The 19,620-nt window shown below is 35.9% G+C and overlaps 1 protein-coding gene across 2 annotated transcripts; it reads right to left on the bottom strand.

Annotated features, from left to right (window-relative positions):
* Positions 1-5,678: 5,678 nt before the first annotated feature.
* Positions 5,679-18,228, bottom strand: LOC102693607 (C1q and TNF related 7). 2 transcript variants are annotated; one of them, XM_006629590.3, is made up of 3 exons: positions 17,891-18,228; positions 9,742-9,981; positions 5,679-7,870 (listed from the first exon to the last, which is right to left on the bottom strand). In XM_006629590.3, exons 2-3 carry the CDS (start codon positions 9,971-9,973, stop codon positions 7,242-7,244), a joined length of 861 nt encoding a protein of 286 aa, XP_006629653.1. In that variant the 5' UTR covers positions 9,974-9,981; positions 17,891-18,228; the 3' UTR covers positions 5,679-7,241. The 2 variants fall into 2 exon arrangements, with proteins under 2 accessions (XP_006629653.1, XP_015200272.1); XM_015344786.2 differs by lacking the exon at positions 17,891-18,228 and adding an exon at positions 11,176-11,410.
* Between the last annotated feature and the right edge of the window lie 1,392 nt (positions 18,229-19,620).

The raw sequence follows: 19,620 nt of genomic DNA, 5'->3' as shown, positions 1-19,620 counted from the left end.
AAGGTTGCCCATAAAAAGTTAATTCTCAAATTAAAAGCTAAGAAAACAGGTAACACACATGCGTTGACAGAGAGCTGGATCATGGGCACATACTGATGGAGTACCCATTAAAGTAACTCTACTGTAATTATTACTCCTGCTGGAATACTGCACAATTTTTCAATTTTTTCACCAGAAATGGGTCAGGTGTTTAAAGCTGACATTGAATCATTAAGAAACAAATAGTAATAACAACAATAGTAATAAGAATGTGAGTGATATTTTTTACTTGCCTAGTTTGGAGCATTACTGTAACAAAATGTCTTAGCTTTTTATGTTTTCACTTATTAAACCCCTGTGATTTGTTAATTTTCACTTACTTACAATTAAATAGCATCCAGTCTATAGAAATGTGTAGTTAAAATCTCTCAGTTGTTTTGGAAAAAATACAAGTTAATTAATTGTCTTTCTCCTTTCTACTTTTCACAGCATGGAAATAATCTTTATTGTTCCTTTGCTGCCACACTGACACAGACACAGTTCTCTACTACAACCTCATTTTTTGTTCATTCTGCAAATGTTAACATGAAGCTAAAGTATATATCACTAAGAAAACAAAGCACATATTTTCAGTATATATAGGTCAGATTTTTAAAAGACGGTTGTTGTTTTTACTGTATCTACGTTGTAAGCCATAATTTACAGTATAAAGTGTTTGCCTACTTCTCAACTTCTTAAAAGACAATTTCAGTGACTGTACCATAGGTCCTCTGAATCTGGATTGAACACAGTGAGTAGATATCCAGCAGGACTACATTCTAGCTGGGCTGAGGCAATTAGTGGAGTGATCTGTTCAAGGCCTAGTGTATCTACTTATTTATATTCTGAAATATTCAGCAAACCTGTCAAATCTGCAGGCAACAGAAAAGCAAGGGAGCAGAAGGCACTTTGAAAGCAGTAAAAGCACTACAAAAATACTTAGACACCATCCGACTTAGGGCCGGCACTTCATAGATGAAAGCTAATGTAGGCAAGTGCAATTAATTAGTTGGAGGCAGCAGGAATATATATATATTTTAAATACAAAATAGCGCTGAGCCTGAAAAAGTGAAAGGCTTGAAATTCGTGGAAAGGATTATGTTTCTTATGCTGAATCCTCAATGTCCTTGTTTAAACAATTTGGTAAAGCAATACAAAAGCCTAATAAAATGTTGATTTCAGAAAAAATGCACGTCAGGTTGCAGACAAGAGGCAAGTATTCAAATGCTAAACTTTCCAGACTTTTATTAAAAGAGACCAGAGTTTGGGCTTCAACCACCTGGCTGGGTGGCTAAGAAGTCTGTTCCAAATAACCTGACTCTTTATATAAAAAATTGTTCCCTATTATCTGTTCTAAACACATTTATTTTTCAAATCTGACCTAAGTCCTTATCCATACCCGTTAGGTTGAACCTCCTGTGTCATAGACTGAAGAAATTTAGTTCCCTTGAGCTCTCACTCTTGTTTCAACATTAAGGCTATAATATTCTTTTTGTAATATGGTGAACAAAACTCAACATTATATGCTTAATGCTGTCTTACTGGTGGGTTTTAAAACTTGAGCATAACTTCCCTGGATTTAAATACCACACTTTTTTTCCTATAAGTCTGAGTTATTTTAGACTTTTTTATTGCTTTCCTCACACTATGACTTGATGAGGACATAAAACATCTACATACACATCCAGATCTCTTTCTTGTGTGGATTCCTCCTTCTTAGAATCACCCTTATGTTATCTGTATGTTCTTACTACTGTTACTTTAATTTGTCTAATGTCAGGTGGTTTTATCTGGTTCTTTTTGTAACTCCATTCTAATTTACTGTTTCTGTGTTTCTCACACTCTTATTTTTTTAACATCAGCAAATTCAAATAGTTAGCTAACTATGTCAGATTTAAATAATATAGATCAGAACAAGCTTAAAATACATACCAATACAGTGTACCAATCTAAATATATAATTCTCTAGTGTTATCTGCTGTGTTTGTTTCTTGTTTGAAAAATTCTTAAAATCTATGTCTCAACTAGTTTTGTGCTACAATTATGCAATAGTGCTGGAGCTTGAGCTATAACACTGGGCACATTATTGGCACATTCTGTTGCACAAAACAGTGAAATATTCCTTCAGCATGCTTACTACAGTATATCATTTTCTATTATTAACTTCAATTATTAGACAAAAGTTTGAAATCAATTTTGATATAAATCATATATATATATATATTTCCCCTTTACAGTTCTTTTAGCATTGTAATACTGTTTTTTTTTTTCAGGTGAGCATATAGCTCATTGTGCTCTTTCTCCTCTGCATCCTTCCTCCTGTCTATTTTCTTGATACAGTTTAATATGTTTTGAGCCTTTAATGTTGTTTTTCAAGTCCCCCCTTCTAGTGATTCTGTATACATCTGTACCCAATTCACTACTTGTATGATCTGCTTAACACTCTGAGTTCCTAGAATTCAAAATTCTAATTTTAGACTGAGTTTTTACAGTGCAGATATAAATATACCATATATGATATATGGTGATTACAATTCCCAGGAAGTTCCATGATATCTGCTCATTTTAATTAAATGCTTGAAAAGATTAGCTCAATAAAAGCTTCTTCCCTAATTATAACCTTTACAAACCATGTTAAAAGCGGCCACTAAACATCTCAGCCATATCAGGTTCAGTAACTTGCTTTCCTATCACAATATCCCAATTTATGTGTTGAAAGTTTAAATCAGCCAGTAATACAGTATAATCTCAATTTTACTACATACTTTGCTGATCTCATCATATTGTTACAGCAGTCATAAAAGTTAACACTTGCAGTTCTTAGAGCTTAAAAGCAACGGACAGGAGCCATGGTGTTTACTGAACTTTAGGTGGTTTGAGAGATCATGATCAGAAAGGGGACCTTCTGGGAAATTATTCTGGATAATCATAATAAGAATACACATTCAACACTGAAAAAGATAGGATAAGAAGACACAAGAGAGACAGAGAGAAGAGAGGAGGAAAATAAGTATGGAACAGAATGAGAGAAAGGTGTCAGGTGAGAGGACCTTGTTCTGACCAATCTTAAAGTTTAACTTGTAGTTAAGTATCTGGACCTTCTTTAAGAGTGCTGTTATATTAGGAATCTCCAATTTTGTATTTATAGAATCCTGAGGCTAAAGACGTGCTCTCCAGGTTAGTGATGTATTTTCAGAACAAGAAGATTCCAATTCAATTTAGGGCATCCAGGTTTACAGGAAGAGAAGCTCAGCTCTGGGTGGTATTATGTTTTATTTAGAATGTAGGTTCATCTCTCTTTTGAACCTGTAAGGCATTATATAGTGTTAATACTATTGGGTTAGCAGTTTGATGTCAGAACGTAGGCCTCTGTGATGTCTTGTTCTGTAAATAGCATTGTGTTTTATGTTATACAGTATGTGCATAACATTGTATGTCATCTAGGTATTATTATTGTTAATAATATCTGTCCTAGTTTGGTCTTTGGACAGAGCTGTGCAGGAGAATAAAAAGCTCAGGTGCCTTATAACAACTGCTCGAGTATGTGTTTTGGCATACTGTATCTACACTTGACATTTGGGGTTTTCATTATTTATTCTAATTATTTCATTATCCCACTATATTTCTTCCATTTTCTTAAACCCTGTATTTGTACTGTATCAATGCAATAAGTGACTTGTGCTCTTCAAAAAATGTGATGGTGGTTTATAGCATCCTCCTTGTGAAGGTAAAGCACTTACAAATTGTTTTTTAGTGTAAAGAATAAAGATTATTAACAACTATTCTACACTTGCATGTCATGGTATTTAGGTTATGTTACTATTACATAATAAGTTGGTAGGATCTCATTTAGAATATTGTATTTTGGTTGCCATATTACAATATGGGTATTGCTGCTTTGGTATCAGGTCAAATCAGTCAAGAAGGTTTATTTCTATCCTTCAAGGGATGTCTTAGTACTGAACAGAGATGATGTATTTAACATTACATATTAAACATGTTAATGTGTATGTCCTCTATATAAATCTGCACAATATGTATACTGTTTATATATCTTTGTTTATTGAATATGTAGATTACACTATTAACCATTGTACTTACATATTGCATTATATTTGAATATAATCAGTAACAATATACATTTTTATATCACCATTTTTTAGAAAGCAATCAGTGACTTATTGTCACATCTGTGGAGTATCCAAATGTTTAAATTTTACATACCCACTCAGTAGAAGGGGGGACTTTAAATGTAAAACATCTGGGAATATGTGAGAATTCTATTTTACCCTACAAATATTTTAAAAATATTTTATCCTTGAGGCAGTCACAATAGCAAAAAATCCAGGACAAGGAATTGAAGAATACTTACTTTATTAATTAAATAATAATGTCAGCCTTCTCACAGCATCAAAGGAGAAGACAGGATAAAAGACCACACAGAAACAAAATTGAAGAAACAGAAGTGAGAGGAGAAGGAGTTACTGTACTTCCATGAGAGAGCATCACCCTTTATAGACTAAGATACAGAGCTTCCAGGTAATTTCAGTCCTCAAAACATTGACATTAGGATTTAAACAAGATAGTGTTATATTTGTGGAAGTTTCGATTTCTTATTTGTGATATCCACCAGGCTAAAAATAATTTCTCATTATGTTAGCGATGTATCATCTGGAACAGGCAAATAGATTCCCTTTTTTAGCATCTGGTTTACAGAGAAAGTTAGTACTGAGAAGTATTTCTGCAATTTCCCTCACGGGATCAACAAAGTATCTATCAATTTTTTATTTATTTTTTCCTCAGCTGCAAAGTAGAGTTCTGTGTTCCCTTATCTGTAGAAGTAAGGTTCTAACATTCGCAGCATTGTTAATATCTGTATAAAGTAGTCATTGAAACATTGTGTATTATTGTAAATAAAAATGTCTTTGTAATTTAATGTTTTGCGGTGTGGTTATTAGTTTGTAACAAAAAAAATGTGACTTACTATTCTCTTACAATAGGAGGTTTATAATTGTTAAATTTTACTTGTATAACATGCTGGCGTTGGCATCTGCTAATCCTTATTTATAATGTATCACATCTTCTATTTCGTTGTCAGAGTGGGATCCTTAATTGTTGATATATATTATGCATGTGTATATATTGGGCCTTTAGTCTTACCTGGATGATGAACTGTCACGATAACTTATGACTTTACCGATTTTAAGAGCCTAAATTTACTGGCATATGCCAATACATTAAAATGGAGGGACACCAGCAATTCAAAACTCCAGACCTGATATTATATTTTGTTTTAATCTGTTTAATGTGTGAGTGAGACTTTCAAAGTCACTTTTCCTCTCTGTCCATCTATTAAGATGTGTTAAACATATCAACAAAATGCTGCCATGGAAACCAGGGCTGCAAACTGGAACACAAAGCTGGAGCAGACATGTCAGCAAAACAAGGGCATAAAATGGCACAGTGACTGACTGCTCATAAACATCAGCACCTCACTGCTGAGTGTGAGCTGCAGCATTGACTTTCACTGTGTTTAATGTGACAAGTAAAATGAGGGAGTATAGAGAAAACCTGAAACAATGTTTGAAGGTTTAAAACTTTCAACCACTGTACCTTCTCTAATAGATTTTTACCTTACTTGAATAAAAACACCAAATCAATTTAAAAACATGAGGATTAATTTAATTTCAACCCTGAAAATGCCACATGCTGCTCAGCACTGAAAATACCACATGTTGCTCCAGTCTCATATGACTCTCAGTGCTATTCTCTGTCAACAAATATATACAATCACACTCAATGAATCCTGCATCTGCTAATGTTATTTTTGATTTTGTTTCTGTAAAAGTATTTAATAAGACCATTATTGCATCTTTTTATCTCTTACAATTTATAAAATCAATATGACTGAATAACAAAATACATCAGTTATACATAAGATTAAGAGAACAAGACTCTCCATGTTAAGATGTTAGCTGTTAAAATCTACACCAGAACATAAACTTCAGCCATCATATATTAGCATTATATTATGATCTGAAAGTGAATTAATATATATTTCATTTTATGTTTTATTTATAATATTTTAACATTTTAAACTAAGATTTTGTCATTAATACAAAGATTATATTATATATACCAGAATACCTTTGTATCCTTGAAAGTCTGCTCTTCCAGCTCCACCTTCCCTTCTGGAAATTAGTCATTATTTTAAAAAAAAGATTCTTCACTTCCAAATGTTACTTTTATGAAGAAATAAGATGTAAGTACAATTTTAAAAATAACTACATAGTTTGAGTTATGAAACTCAAAACATGTGCTGTACAGCCTTCCGTATCTATCCATTTGTCAAGAAAGAATGTTCTATAAAACAATGTTTTACATTTACAAACAATCTCCTGGCAGACAATTTCCTGTACTATTATTTTCAACATCAGCATGTAGAAGCCAAGGGTAAGAAAAAGTGATGTTTTTGTGTGTCAGAAAAACAATGAAAAAGAGAGCAACATATGTAATGAAAAGTATGGTAATCCATTGCTGGAGCAGTAGAAGTCAGGGATATTAGTACTGACAAGCGCCTTTCAGATGATGTGAATATCTGAAATCACTTTTGAGCAGGAGAGGTTAAAGCACAAAAGAAAAACAGAAGCACTGTACTGTAAGTTCACCTCTGTAAGTGTTTTGGATGTGAAATGCTCATCTCAAAATATGGCATGCATTACATACACGTAAAGGTATGTTAGATGTAATACTCTGCAAGTTCAATCTTCTTGTTGTCTGACCACTTTCCAAATCAAGGAAAACAAAACATTACATTGTCCTGTGGAGTGCTTCACTCTCAACAATCATAAATGAGCAATTGTATAAATTGTAATCCAAGTATTGGTGCCTGCAGAATGTTGTAAGAGGGTGTTGGTTACCTTTTCCTAGTGCATACATTCTCTGCATTAAATTAATGAAAATTGAGTATGTTTTATGGGTAAACAAGAGAGTCTTGAAAAATATTAATAGCCACTTATAATTTAGGTATTTCTACTGATACTATGGTATATACAGTACATTATACACAACTGCATATGGTTTACATCAACATGTATAAGGAAAGATCACCAAGTCACTGGTAAACAATTTCCGTACAATTCCAATGGGTTCAGCTGGTTCTATCTTTCTTATTGCTGTTTTAAATCTTTTGATGATAAATAGATGACAGAAGATCAGAAGTTTCAGGCATAATCCTCTGAAAGAGCATCCAGGTAATTTGTGTCTGCATAGAGTAAGAATCCAGAGAACAAGCTGTCAGCCCAGCTGGGATCTGAAAACAGCCCGTTCTGATCAGTGAAGAAAATCTCCAGCCAGACTTCATCCTCTGGGTTCAGATACATGACAGTAGATCCAGAAGCCACATCATGATTTCCTGTATTGGCATCAAAGGTCTTTATCCTGTACTGACCGTTCTGCACCAGTCCTATTGCCAGGTGTTTGTTGGCCAACGTGATGTCATAGGAGAAGTAATAAATGCCTGGATAAGCACATATAAACTTGCCCGTGTTTGGGTTGTAGTGCTCACCCTCATTGAAGAGTACTTTGTTAAATTTAATAGGGGTCAGCTCCACAGGGTAACTGGTAGTGATGCCAACGGAAAATGCAGACTTGGGCACCAGGCTGCCACACTTACATATGCCAGGCTTCCCGGGTATTCCCCGATTGCCCTTATCTCCCTTTTCCCCCGGCGGACCAGCTGGGCCTACAAAGCCTTTTTCCCCACCAGTCCCATTAGGACCTCTTTTCCCCACAGGCCCCCTGTCTCCTCTTCCTCCTATTTTTCCAGCCGGGCCTGCCTTTCCTCTGAGACCTGTAACAGAGTCATTGTTCAGATTGTCTGTGATATTAAGACACTTTGTACAGTTGCAATACATCTCCTCCTTAAAAACTGTTCTACTTTATCAAAGAATTGCACTTAAGGGGTACATATACCAAATCATTGTTTAAGAGAGTGAGACTGTCACTGTGTAATAAGAGACTTATGTGTTGCTTTATACAGTAAGTACCATTATTTTGCTTTGAACGATTCTCAGTATATTTCAAGTCAAAATTAAAAGCTTTTTTACTTTGTCTCTTTACCCAGTACTACTTGAATACCAACAAACTGAAGTCATGAGTCATTACAATATGAATAGAAACATAAAAGTTTTTTCAAATTCTGAAGGGATTTATTGGATAAAGTATAACATGACAAAAACTTAGATTATTTCTGGGAATAAACCTGAGATTTCTAGCCTTGCACTCACAATACTTTCATCATGTTACAACAGAATTCAAAAGAGCATATGGTATATATTCCCAAAGTAGATGGTCGGAATAGAAAAGTACTTCTTTGAGTTAGTGAGCAATTATGCATAACGCATTTTTGTAGGATTAAACATTACTCAAGCAGACGATTGTAAAGAAGGAGATTGATTGAACCTGTACACATCAATCTTGTTTTACAATATAAGCATGAGTAATCCAAAATAATACATTTATTCCATTTCTTCCTGAGATAAACTGACTTTTTGGAATGACAGCTGTACAACTGTACAGAAAGAGCACAGCAAAATGCATATTCTCGGATACATTTTTACACTAACCTAGACCAGATTCTAAACAAAGTTCTGATATTATTTTTTAATGCTACAATATTTAAATCTTAACACATACTGTATTCATCTGTCAGATATAAGAAGTTTTGATTGTAGAAAGGGATTAAGATATTTCATCAAAACAAGTTAAAGTGTTGCTTTTTTATGTTGTTACCAGGAATGTAGAGCATCTTTATGTTATTTATTCCTTTTTAAGGCTGAGAATTTAGCTACAGATTGTACTAATGTCGTGGATGACAGAAGTGGGGGTAGAAGAGTATTTTGGCAGCTATGTTTAGTTAAGTATAAAATAGCTCCTTGGTTTCCCAGTTTTTTTCTCTTGTGTGTCTTCTTTCCCTTTTTCTTCCCTTGTCCTCCTTCCTTTTCCATGTCTTCCTACTTTTTTAGTGCAAGCTATGCAATAGATGACAATCAGTACAAACTGAGTCACACACTGTTGGCCTAGACAACTGTCAATTACCACACAGTCAGAGGTGACACAATAGATGTGTGTAGGGGGGGGCGGGCAGGTTGGGCCTGGACCTGAAACAGAAGGACAGGGAGGAAAGACAAAGGAGAAACTACAAGAAGACCTGCTCTAAAGAGCCGTGTAAAGGGCTAATGGGCTAAAAGTTTAATTAGAAGGATTGAGATAAATGTGTGAACACATTTGCAACTCGCTGGTGTAGCTGATGCTTATTAGCTGATATCATATTTATAAGATATATGTAGCAAGAGGTAACACACAGGAGGATCACACAGGTGAGAACACTCACCTGCACACATTTGTCCCTATCTTTCTAATTAACCATTCCCCCAGTTAACCGTTTATATGGCTCCTAGACACCATAACCAAACACATTCCCCTTACAATGGCAGCCGCCCTGTTAAACCTTGTTAATTTATATATTTATTTTTTCTTTAATCTGATAGAATATTATAATTCCTATAGTGTGATGACAACAACACGACGAATAACCAATGGCTCCATTATCCTAAGAGATATGAAAGGTGTCTGAGAAACAGCACATCCTTTAATGCAGTATCACAATACAGCAAGAGCTTCAAAAGAAATGACACGGCCACTGTTTTGTCATGCACCTACCTGGGTCTCCCTTTTCCCCTTTCTCTCCTTTCCGCCCATCTCTGCCATCTCGACCTGGCAGGCCAATGCGTCCATGAGGTCCAGCAGCTCCATTGGACCCTGGATGTCCTGGGGGTCCCGGTAACCCAGGCACACTGCAGATATACCGAGGTGGGTTTCCCTTCCACTTGCTTTCCAGTGTCTGCCCACTGATGCAATTAAAGACACTGATAATACCGATCAATACTAGCATTCTGGAATCTAAAAAGATAGAAAAAGACAATGCATGGCCATTGGATTGCTTTCTGATGAAACCCAAAGACAAAACTGAAATGGGATCAAAACTTTCCATACATACATTCTTAGTGCAAAAATGAACTAAATCCATCCGACCATTTTCTAAAAGTTTCATCCATTAATCCATCAATACATGCTCGCAGGGAATCTGGAGCTGATCCCACCAAGCAATGGGCACAGGGCAGGATACGACCCGGACAGGACTCCAGTCCATCACACATACACATACATTCACACCAAGGCGGTTAATCCTGCCAGAAGCCAATTAGCCTACCAGTACCGTGGGAGAAAATCAGAGTACCTGGAGGAAACCCACAGAAACACAGGGAGAACATACAAACTCCACGCAAACAGCACCCTAGATCTAGAACAAGTCAGGGCCACAGCACTGGAAGGCAGCAATGCTAATAAATCATTTCAACGATTAATGAAATTTTGAAAATGAATTTTGTTATCAAAAACATGCTTGCTTATTTAATGCCAGCTTTTATTAGTTTACTTTTCCAAGGCGTAACACATTTGTAGCTAAACAGGAAGGTCAATGAATAGTACATACAGAAGGAGTGCAACTCTGGTATGGAATCTACATATGAAAAAGAACTGGAATGTATGTTTATTCGCTGCTGCACCGAAATGAACAGTTTGGCTCATAGAAACATATGCAGAAAAGGCAAAAAGGAACAAACACATTCCACACTTTAGTGTGTTGGCCTTGCTAATCATATACAGTAAAAACTAACACAGGGTCTCATATACTAAAGAAATTTAATTTTATCATCACATGTGGACACTGTTGGGGAATACTTATTTTGGTTTGCCTCTGTATAACATTGTGAATCCCCTTATAAGAGCTGATAAAATGAGAATCGTGATGAATTTTCCCTGACATAGTCAATAGTGTTATAGTTTTATTACTTCAAATTCTAAAGAGCTTGCACTATGAATCATCATCATTCCTTTTTGCTGTCTAAACAAATAATAAAAAGTTTCAGTAATTTTGCCGTCGGCTAGATATTTGAAGTTTCAGCTCAACTTAAAATAATAAACATAGCCCTCAAGGATCATACCATGTCAGATCTGGACTCCCTAAATGGTTTTCTTTTTATTATTTTCAAAAGCAAAAGAAATAATAGAAACAGATAGACTAAAATCACATACCGTGTGTTACTCTTGCCAAAAGTTGTTACATGCAGCCAGATGTTAGACTTTACTAAGAAAATATTTCCTCAGCATTCTCAGTGGGTTATGACTTCTCTCTCCCAATGTACAATAGTAATATCTTGCTTCTTCTTTTCTAGGTGTGAATATTTTCACTGTCTTCAATGTTTGATGTTAAAAAAAGAGCAACAATGCATCTTGATTTTTGATCAACAACCACATGTGCTCTGTACGAGACAACCCAAATCTTGTGTAAAAGCTTACAATGTGAATAAGTTGCACATGATTTCTGGCTTGTTAGCGAATGCATACTTTAGTAATAACATAATAGTCTTGAAAACTGCATCAGTACAAATGCAACCAGCCTTATCATGAAATCAGAGAACTCATTTGGGATGGAGGTTATAAAATAGAGCAGAGTAGGTTACTTTGACCTCACCTTGCAACATTTTAACAACTGTAGTTTTAATGAATACATTACAAAATACAAGGTAAAGTATATTTCTTTACAGATGAGAACAGAAAACGTATGAATTGTAATTTTCTTTCTTTCAAAATGAAACCCATTAAGGAAAGGAAACTCATTTATCATGGGAAAATATGAATTCTCTCTTGTTTTGTCTCTGCCAATATTCCCTGACCTTTGCACTTATAAGCATCCCATAACACAAAATGTAACTCATCCATGGGAAAGGGATGTATAAATGTGAATGTTATTCTATCTTTCCCTAAAAGCACTGGAAACACGGAAATTCTGTCAAAAATAATTATGAATCATACTTTAAACTACTGGAAAGAATTACTACAGCTCAAAACTAGAAGTGGAAGCCATGGTCCACAGTTCATGCTAAGGTCTTGAACCACGCTAAGTGATCTTTTGATTTTGTTATTTTAAATGTCAGTTTTCTTTTATGTACTGTGCATCAAAAATATGTAACATAATGAATCTATTTTTTGATAAAAGCATGGATTTTGGATACAGATTAAATGTTTTTGCCATCATTTTGAGCAATTGATCATTCATTACAGTCACACTTGAACAAATTATTCAGTGACTTGAGTGAATCATGAAAAGCAATGTTGAATTTACTGTACAACTTGGTGAATATCAAGAAAGAAAAAAACAGACAGGTACCCATATGCCCTGCTTATCAAGAGCACAATGCTTTTGTGCCAACAGCATGTTAGACGCTGGTCTATGTCAGCACACCACTGCTGTAAATGCTGTCTGGGGATTTACAATCTGTTATGTTTAACCTGGCAAGATGTTACAGCCAAGTTCTATCCACCAGTGAAATACCACTATTTGGGAGCCCTCAGGTCATGACATTGTGCCAGTATGAACGAAGTTCCTAGTGGTCTGATCGGGAGTGTTTAGTCACAACAGAACTCCACTCATAGTGATTGATGGCCTTGGACTTGACTTGCTGCCCTCCCTGTAAACTCCTGACATGACAACATTCCAGCTGGACAATACACTTCCTCGTGCTGCTTGTGTAACAATGACTTTCTTGCGAGATGGGAGAGTGAGAGATATACTAAGGATCTCCAAACCTGATCCTCATTGTACATTCTGTGGGATGAGCTGGATTGTACAACAAAGAGATATGAGACAGAAGAAAGACTAAGTCTGAAGGCAGAATTCCAACGACAGAATCTACTGTATGGTGTGTGTGATGCAAATGTACACTTATACAGTTTTCATGTTCACTATTAGTTCTTGTTAGTTCAAGATAAGAAATTATATACCGATGGAAAAAAGAAACGCAAAACTTCCTCCTTCACACTCTGGCCTTCCTGTCTTTGTGGAACAGGTTAAAGAGTGTCTTATCAGTGAAGAGGACCTGATGCCACTGCTTACGGGTCCATCGCATCCTCTGTCTGGCCCAAGGGAGTCAGGTGTGACATCTAGGACATGTGAGCAGAGGGCCTCTGACAGGCTGCCTAGCTCTAAAACCAGCAGTATGGAGCCTCACTGTCCTGTCACTGGTGCGGGCATTGTGTCTGCCGGCAGTTTCAGCAGCTGTACGGGTGGCAGATCTGAAACGATTTCTCAGATGGACCAGTCTGATGTGTTGGTCCTGTTCTGGTGTGGTCACGTGAGGGCAACCGGATCTTGGACAGTCATCTGTCCTGCTGGTCTGCTGAAACCTTCTCTCCAGTCAGGTCTCCGTGGAGCAACTTACTCCATAGTGTCTGGCAACGCTGGCACATTACATGCCTGCCTGCGATATGCCAATTGCCTTCTCCCTTGCTTCTGGGGACATTTGTGGCATTTTGGAATGCACAGAAAACTGACTAAATGTGGCCTTTTTTCTGCCGTGACCTAAGCTTTTGAATTAAGGCCTTTTTAAAGGTGACCTGATCAGGCATTGTTCCACCTGGATCTCGTTGGGTTAAAGTGCATCTAACGAGCTTTTGTGTGATTGGCAAGTTGCAATGCCTCACTACACAAGTTGTCTTGCTGGTCAGAGGGCTTAAAACAAATCAACAACTTTTTGTGAAAGTACATAAGCTATAACTATAGTATTCTCATTCCAGAAAATGTTGCATTTCTTTTTTCCATCAGTATACAGTACATACTGTACATATAAGAAGATGTCACATTAAAATAATTATTATGGGAACTAATATGGGTATTTTCTATAAAAAGCACTACAAGTCTTCCTTTGTTTTGAAAATAAAGAAAACTTTCTACACTATCTGTTAAATATAGTGATAAATATACACTACTACATACACAAATGTTTTGGAAATATTTTAAACACATGAAGGCTCTATCCGAATCAAATGTCAAGTTCTACCTGTGAGTAGAGTGTTACTGTACTCTATATTTTACTCCATAATCAAATGAACACTGTTAATAAAAATGCTTCACTGCTCATTCTTTATTGTTTTTGTTATACTGAGGACTTCAAGAAAAGTTATTTCCCAAATTTCAGATGTACCTGTAGATGGATGTTAGATGTCAGTATGCTAAGCTGTTAAATGTACAACTGAAGATCAGTTCATATGACACACACCTTTATAACACAATAATTTATAAGATTATGTGTGGTTGCTACATTTTGGTGTTTTCTTTTATATACTGCACTGATAGGATGTCTAGGACAGTCTGGGAAAGGTACTCAGCCAATCCACTGTCTGAGTGGAGACAGTTGTAACTCCTTACAATCCTGATACCTGACAGCTGCACTCCTCTCTATTTAAATGTGTTCTTCCTTTCTAGCTGGTATGTGGTAGCCTGGAAAACAGGCAGGGTCCAAGCCAGGAAATGAAAGAGAGACAGAGACTGACTGACCAGTTTACAGTTAGGGATGAATGAGTGTGGCAAGGGAGGTGGGGGAGACTTGTCATTGCTTGGGCTTTGGGACACCTGACGATGAGAGAGAAGGTAAGAAGAGAAAAATGACAAAGGGGCCAAGGAGTGAATTGGGAGGGAGGACAGACAGTGAGATGAGACAGAGGATGGGCATGGCTATGGTGGAGCTCTGTGGTTTGCGGCATCTTCATAATGAAACAAGGGAGAAGGAGGACAGCATGGCAACTCCAGTGAGCAAGTAATTTCCCGGCTTGTGCATGCATTGGGGTGGCTGTCTTGGAAAAAGAAGAGACACGGGGCCCAGGACTGAAGATGGAAGAGTTACAAGAAAACTGCTGTGACTTTAAAGGCAGATGGAGGGCACCATGAAAATAATGATTGCAGGGAGAATTGTGTTTTCTCTTGGTTTTCAAGCCAGTTTGGGATTCACTGGCTTGCTGAGTCAGTAGGACCACTGCTGTTTGATTTCTATCAACCATAAGTAAGAAGAAACAACAGAGCAAGGTATTTATCTGGTGAGAGTAAATGCAGAACAGTATCATGTACAATGAAAGTTGCAAACAAGAATGCTACACAAGTGGTATATGTGAGAAGGGAAAACAGGACAAGATTAGGTTTTTCACACCTCTTGAATGTTCCTTTTGAACTCCATCTGAATTGTGACAAAACAGCAACTCTAAATTAAAATAATAAAATTAAACTAATGAATTTGTATTGAGAAAGCAATAATTACAAGAAATTACACCCTTGAAAATAAAATAAAAGAATGGTTCAACAAACTATTGATCCTGTTTTTTGGGGGGGAAGGGAGAGACTGAATTTTGTCCAGCAGGAGATGAAATAATTTTTGGGTACTGAAGTAGAGTGTGACAAAAAGACATTCTTAATGAATAACTAACATATCACATTTTACAGTTTTTTTTAATAAGGCAATGCAGGAGCTGAAAAAAAACTGATGTAATTTCCAAGTCTCTAAGACAAGAAAGGAGTGGTGACTCAAGTTTAATGAGGAATACGTATTTAAGTTTTACGCCCTGATGTCTGGCTGAGTTTCTCTGATGACATAACAGTACAGAAGAAATCCTGGGCACTAAATCTAAATAAAGTCAGAGAACTACCCTGTCTCCAGTGATCTCATAACAGCAAATTAAAAACATATTTTAACCAAATTGTTTCACACATGTTGAAAAAGAATGAATTATACACAACCATGACTCCAAGCCTGCCTAATTTGAGAGATTATTTTTTATGTATACCTTTTTGGATAATAATTAATTAAAGGTCTTTAAGAAATATGCTAGGATTTACTTTGGCCCTGCAGGAACTATTTTTTATTTAGTGTTTCTAACATCTGTCAGGGCAGTTTCCTGAAAAATATTTCAGAAGATTCCATAGCAACAGAGCTTGTGAGAAATAAACAACAATCTTTAGGAAGACAATACTCACAGACATGGATCACATGTTATTTGTCTAATTGAAAATATATGTATGTCATGAAATAAAAATAATATATACTGTATTTCTAGCGGTTCAAGTTAACAACTTTCATGCTTTTGAGAAACACGGAACAAAGAGAATTCTTTACAACTGTTGCACATTTGTGAAATTAGTTCATGTCCTTTAGTGTGACATTATTGACTTCACGATAGACTATACAAAATATAGTTAATCCATCCGATTTTTATAACACTAGACAGAACAGGAACAGACAGGGACTCTCAGGGAATTCAGTACAGTACAGCCTGCTGCTTACCTATTTTTTACCTTTGTCTTTTTATTTTTTCTGTTCCGTCATATTTTGCTATGAATATGGACCCAGACACATTAACAACAAGTTCTTCTGCAGCTGTCTGTAACATTTGGACATCTCAATGTTTTTTTTTTTGGACTGCTCATTATTAGGACATTTATATAAATTTGAAAATCAAATGCCATCTTTTTGTAAAGCTGTGGTGGGACAGTAACTTTTGACAGAGTAATTTCAAAATAAGAAAAAATAAATAAAAGCAAACCTGCTAATTAAAAAGAGATTTCAGAAATTAACATTTCTTTTGTTCAGCTTTGTATTGATTAAAAAACACTCAATTATTTTTTCCTTAATAAATTGTTCATATTAAATGTATTTGACTAATATCTTTCACTATTCCTTTTTCTTCTTCAAACTGTTTGATTACTGGAGTCCTGAGTAGCTCAATTAGTAAATTCAGACCACAGGTCCAGACATCCAATCTTCACGTTGCCATTGTAAGCCTAGACTATGTCATTAGCTGACTGTGATTGGGATTCCTGTGGTGACGCACAATCAGAGAAGCTCTGCAGATGTTGGGCAGACCCCTGTGAAATTGCAGTGTTGGCAATAAAATGTAGCAATCCTCCATTTAATCCGGTAAAACTCTATAGGATTCTCAGTGTGTAAAACAGACCAATAAATAATCTAACAGATGCACATTTTTAGGACATTTTTGTCATTCAATGGCCAGATAGATTTATGCAGTTTTCCTGTATCCATACAGTAGATAAAGCAGAAATAGCCTTTCCTGACAGTATTGCAAATACTGAACCAGGGATAGTTAACTTGTGTATAATTTCATTGTATGTTTTTGCTGCTTGTTGCAGTGATCATCAGCACCTGGGTTAGATAGGGACGAGCACAGTAATTAATTTATTGTAAGGTTCAAAGGCCTGCAAAAAGATGGAACTGAAGTTTTAAGATCAGCTTCTCCTGGCATAAACCCTCTGCTCTTCAGACGACACAAAACAGCTCCATGTGAAAGAACTCAAAGAGCTTGATATGATGTGTTTGCCCATCCAGTCCTTACACCAGAAATTAGACTTACAGTATACCAAAACCTCAAAACAGTTTGAACATACAAATAATTCAATATACATATATGCTATTGGCAGCCTGTTTTGTTTAAAATCCAATCTTTAGAGGTTGAAGGCACTGATATCGTAATTTGGCTCATTTCATAGGTTTGCATGAAAATTTTCATTTAATAATTGCACATATTATTACACCATAACATGCATTTTATTTATGTACAAACCAAATTTATCTCAGGCCCTGATTATCCTTTGAATATCAGCCTAAAAGGAAAGACCACCAAAAACAAATAAAGAGAACAACACAGTCTGGAAATAATTAAGCAATTGTAGGTAATTTAACATAGAATGGGTAACAATTGGTGTAGTTGGATTACTTCATTTTGAAATTTATGATTTTTTTTTCTTTTTTAGAAAGTAAACATGGCTTGTTTAAAGAAAGACTTATTGGAACTTTTGAAGAATTTCAGAAGTAAATCAAATAGTAGCATTAAATATGGTTAATCTAAAATATATCTCTGAAATAAAGTTATTAAAAGTTTAGGCCATAAGACAAAACAAAATCCTTACCTTTATATATTTAAGAGAAAAAATAAACAGCATTGTTGAAATCAGTGAAGTCTGCATCTGTTGCCAGATGTGCTTGTGAAAAACTTTACGTCTCCTCTCTTTTTTGTAAAGAGGCGTTGAGATTCCCAGCTGAAACCATGTTTCCTCTCAGTCGTGGGGACCATCTGTATTCATATGTTGTAGAGGAGCTGGAATTCTGCTCTTCTGTTCTTCTTCATCTTGTGTTGTAATATAAATTTCCCAGCGCAACAATTTCAAACTCCCACTCTCCTCCGCCCCTAAGCCAAACTTCTTAACACAAAACAACTGTGCACTGGGTCAGCAGGTTTTTTCCCAAGGAGACCGTTTTTGCCGTCTGTAGCAGACTTCACTGGTGCGGCACGATTTCTAGAAGAAATGTTTACAAATCACTCAACCTCCTTCTGCACCAACATTACCACACCAAATATATCTTTCATTCCCAAACATGAAGAATACTTATATGCACGTAAAATGAAAATATACATTAGAAATGATATATAAATGATAAGTTTGCATGTGTTTCAAATGATGTCCATGTTTCAAAACAGGCAACTTTATATTAATTTAAAAGCTGATGTGAACAAATCATGCTATTCTACTAATGTTTTTTTTTTAATTCTGTGCTTTAGCCAGTTAGGGTTTAGGTGCTCTGGAGAGAAAACACCTCTAATGGGTATCGAGCCCTGATTCCTGGCACATTGTTCCCTAGCTGAAGAGTGGAAAAGCTCACTGGAATCTAACTACCCAACTGTGATACTACTATAAAACTTGAGGGAAAGACTATCAGCCAGGGATAGGAGCCAGATCACTGTAAGGATTTTTTTTGCTACATTATCAACATACTCAAAACACTTGGGAAGGTTTAAATATATGTCTATGTGCAATAAACATCCTTGGAAGGGTATCAGAGGACATACACAGTTACAGTATTTTACATAAAGAATAAGAACAGTTACAAATGAGAGGAGGCCATGCTGCCATTTAACCCATCTGAGGCTTAGCAGTCAAATGATCCAAACATCTTATCTAGCTGTGTTTAGAAAGAAGCTAGAGTATTGGCTTCACGAAGATGGCTAGCTAGCTTGTTCCATACTTCCACAACTCTTTGGATAAAGGAAAGACACTTATTCTGCATTGTAAATGCATTTCCACTTGTGTCCTCTGCTTTGTTTTTTCATGGTTCAATATAAATAAATCAGCAGGGTTGACTTTGTCAATGTTCCTTAAATGTCTGAGCACTCTCAGGCATTTTCCCCTGTTCAAGACAAAAAAAGTTCAGTTCCTTCAGTCATCTTCAGTGTAGGACATTCCTTTGAGCCCAGGAAAACCTCTGGTTTCTCTCCTCTGGACTGATTCTATGACAATATCTTTTTGTCATATAGTGACCAAAATTCTACACACTGTTCTAAATGAGGCCTTAATAGTGCATTGTACTATCATTATATTATTTTCACATAACATCCTTTGATTTAAAATCTATGCTTATATCCTATGCATGTATCCTAACATTTTGTGTGCCTATGTATTTGCTTACCCACATCTAAAATCTAGAAGATGTAAAAGATGTGACAGTCCTCCCAATTTGTTATCATTGACTAGCTTACTAAATCTACCAGAATTTAGATAATCAAGATTTCAATAACATACTGTAAAATGGACAGAGCAATGGTCCTAATACACATCCCTTATCTGTACTCTGTTTTCTATTA

The sequence above is a fragment of the Lepisosteus oculatus genome, chromosome 1 (genome assembly GCF_040954835.1).
Source record: "Lepisosteus oculatus isolate fLepOcu1 chromosome 1, fLepOcu1.hap2, whole genome shotgun sequence".
NCBI lineage: Eukaryota > Metazoa > Chordata > Actinopteri > Semionotiformes > Lepisosteidae > Lepisosteus > Lepisosteus oculatus.
The sequence above is the reverse complement of the archived record's forward strand: the minus strand, read 5'-3'. Positions and strand labels throughout refer to the sequence as shown.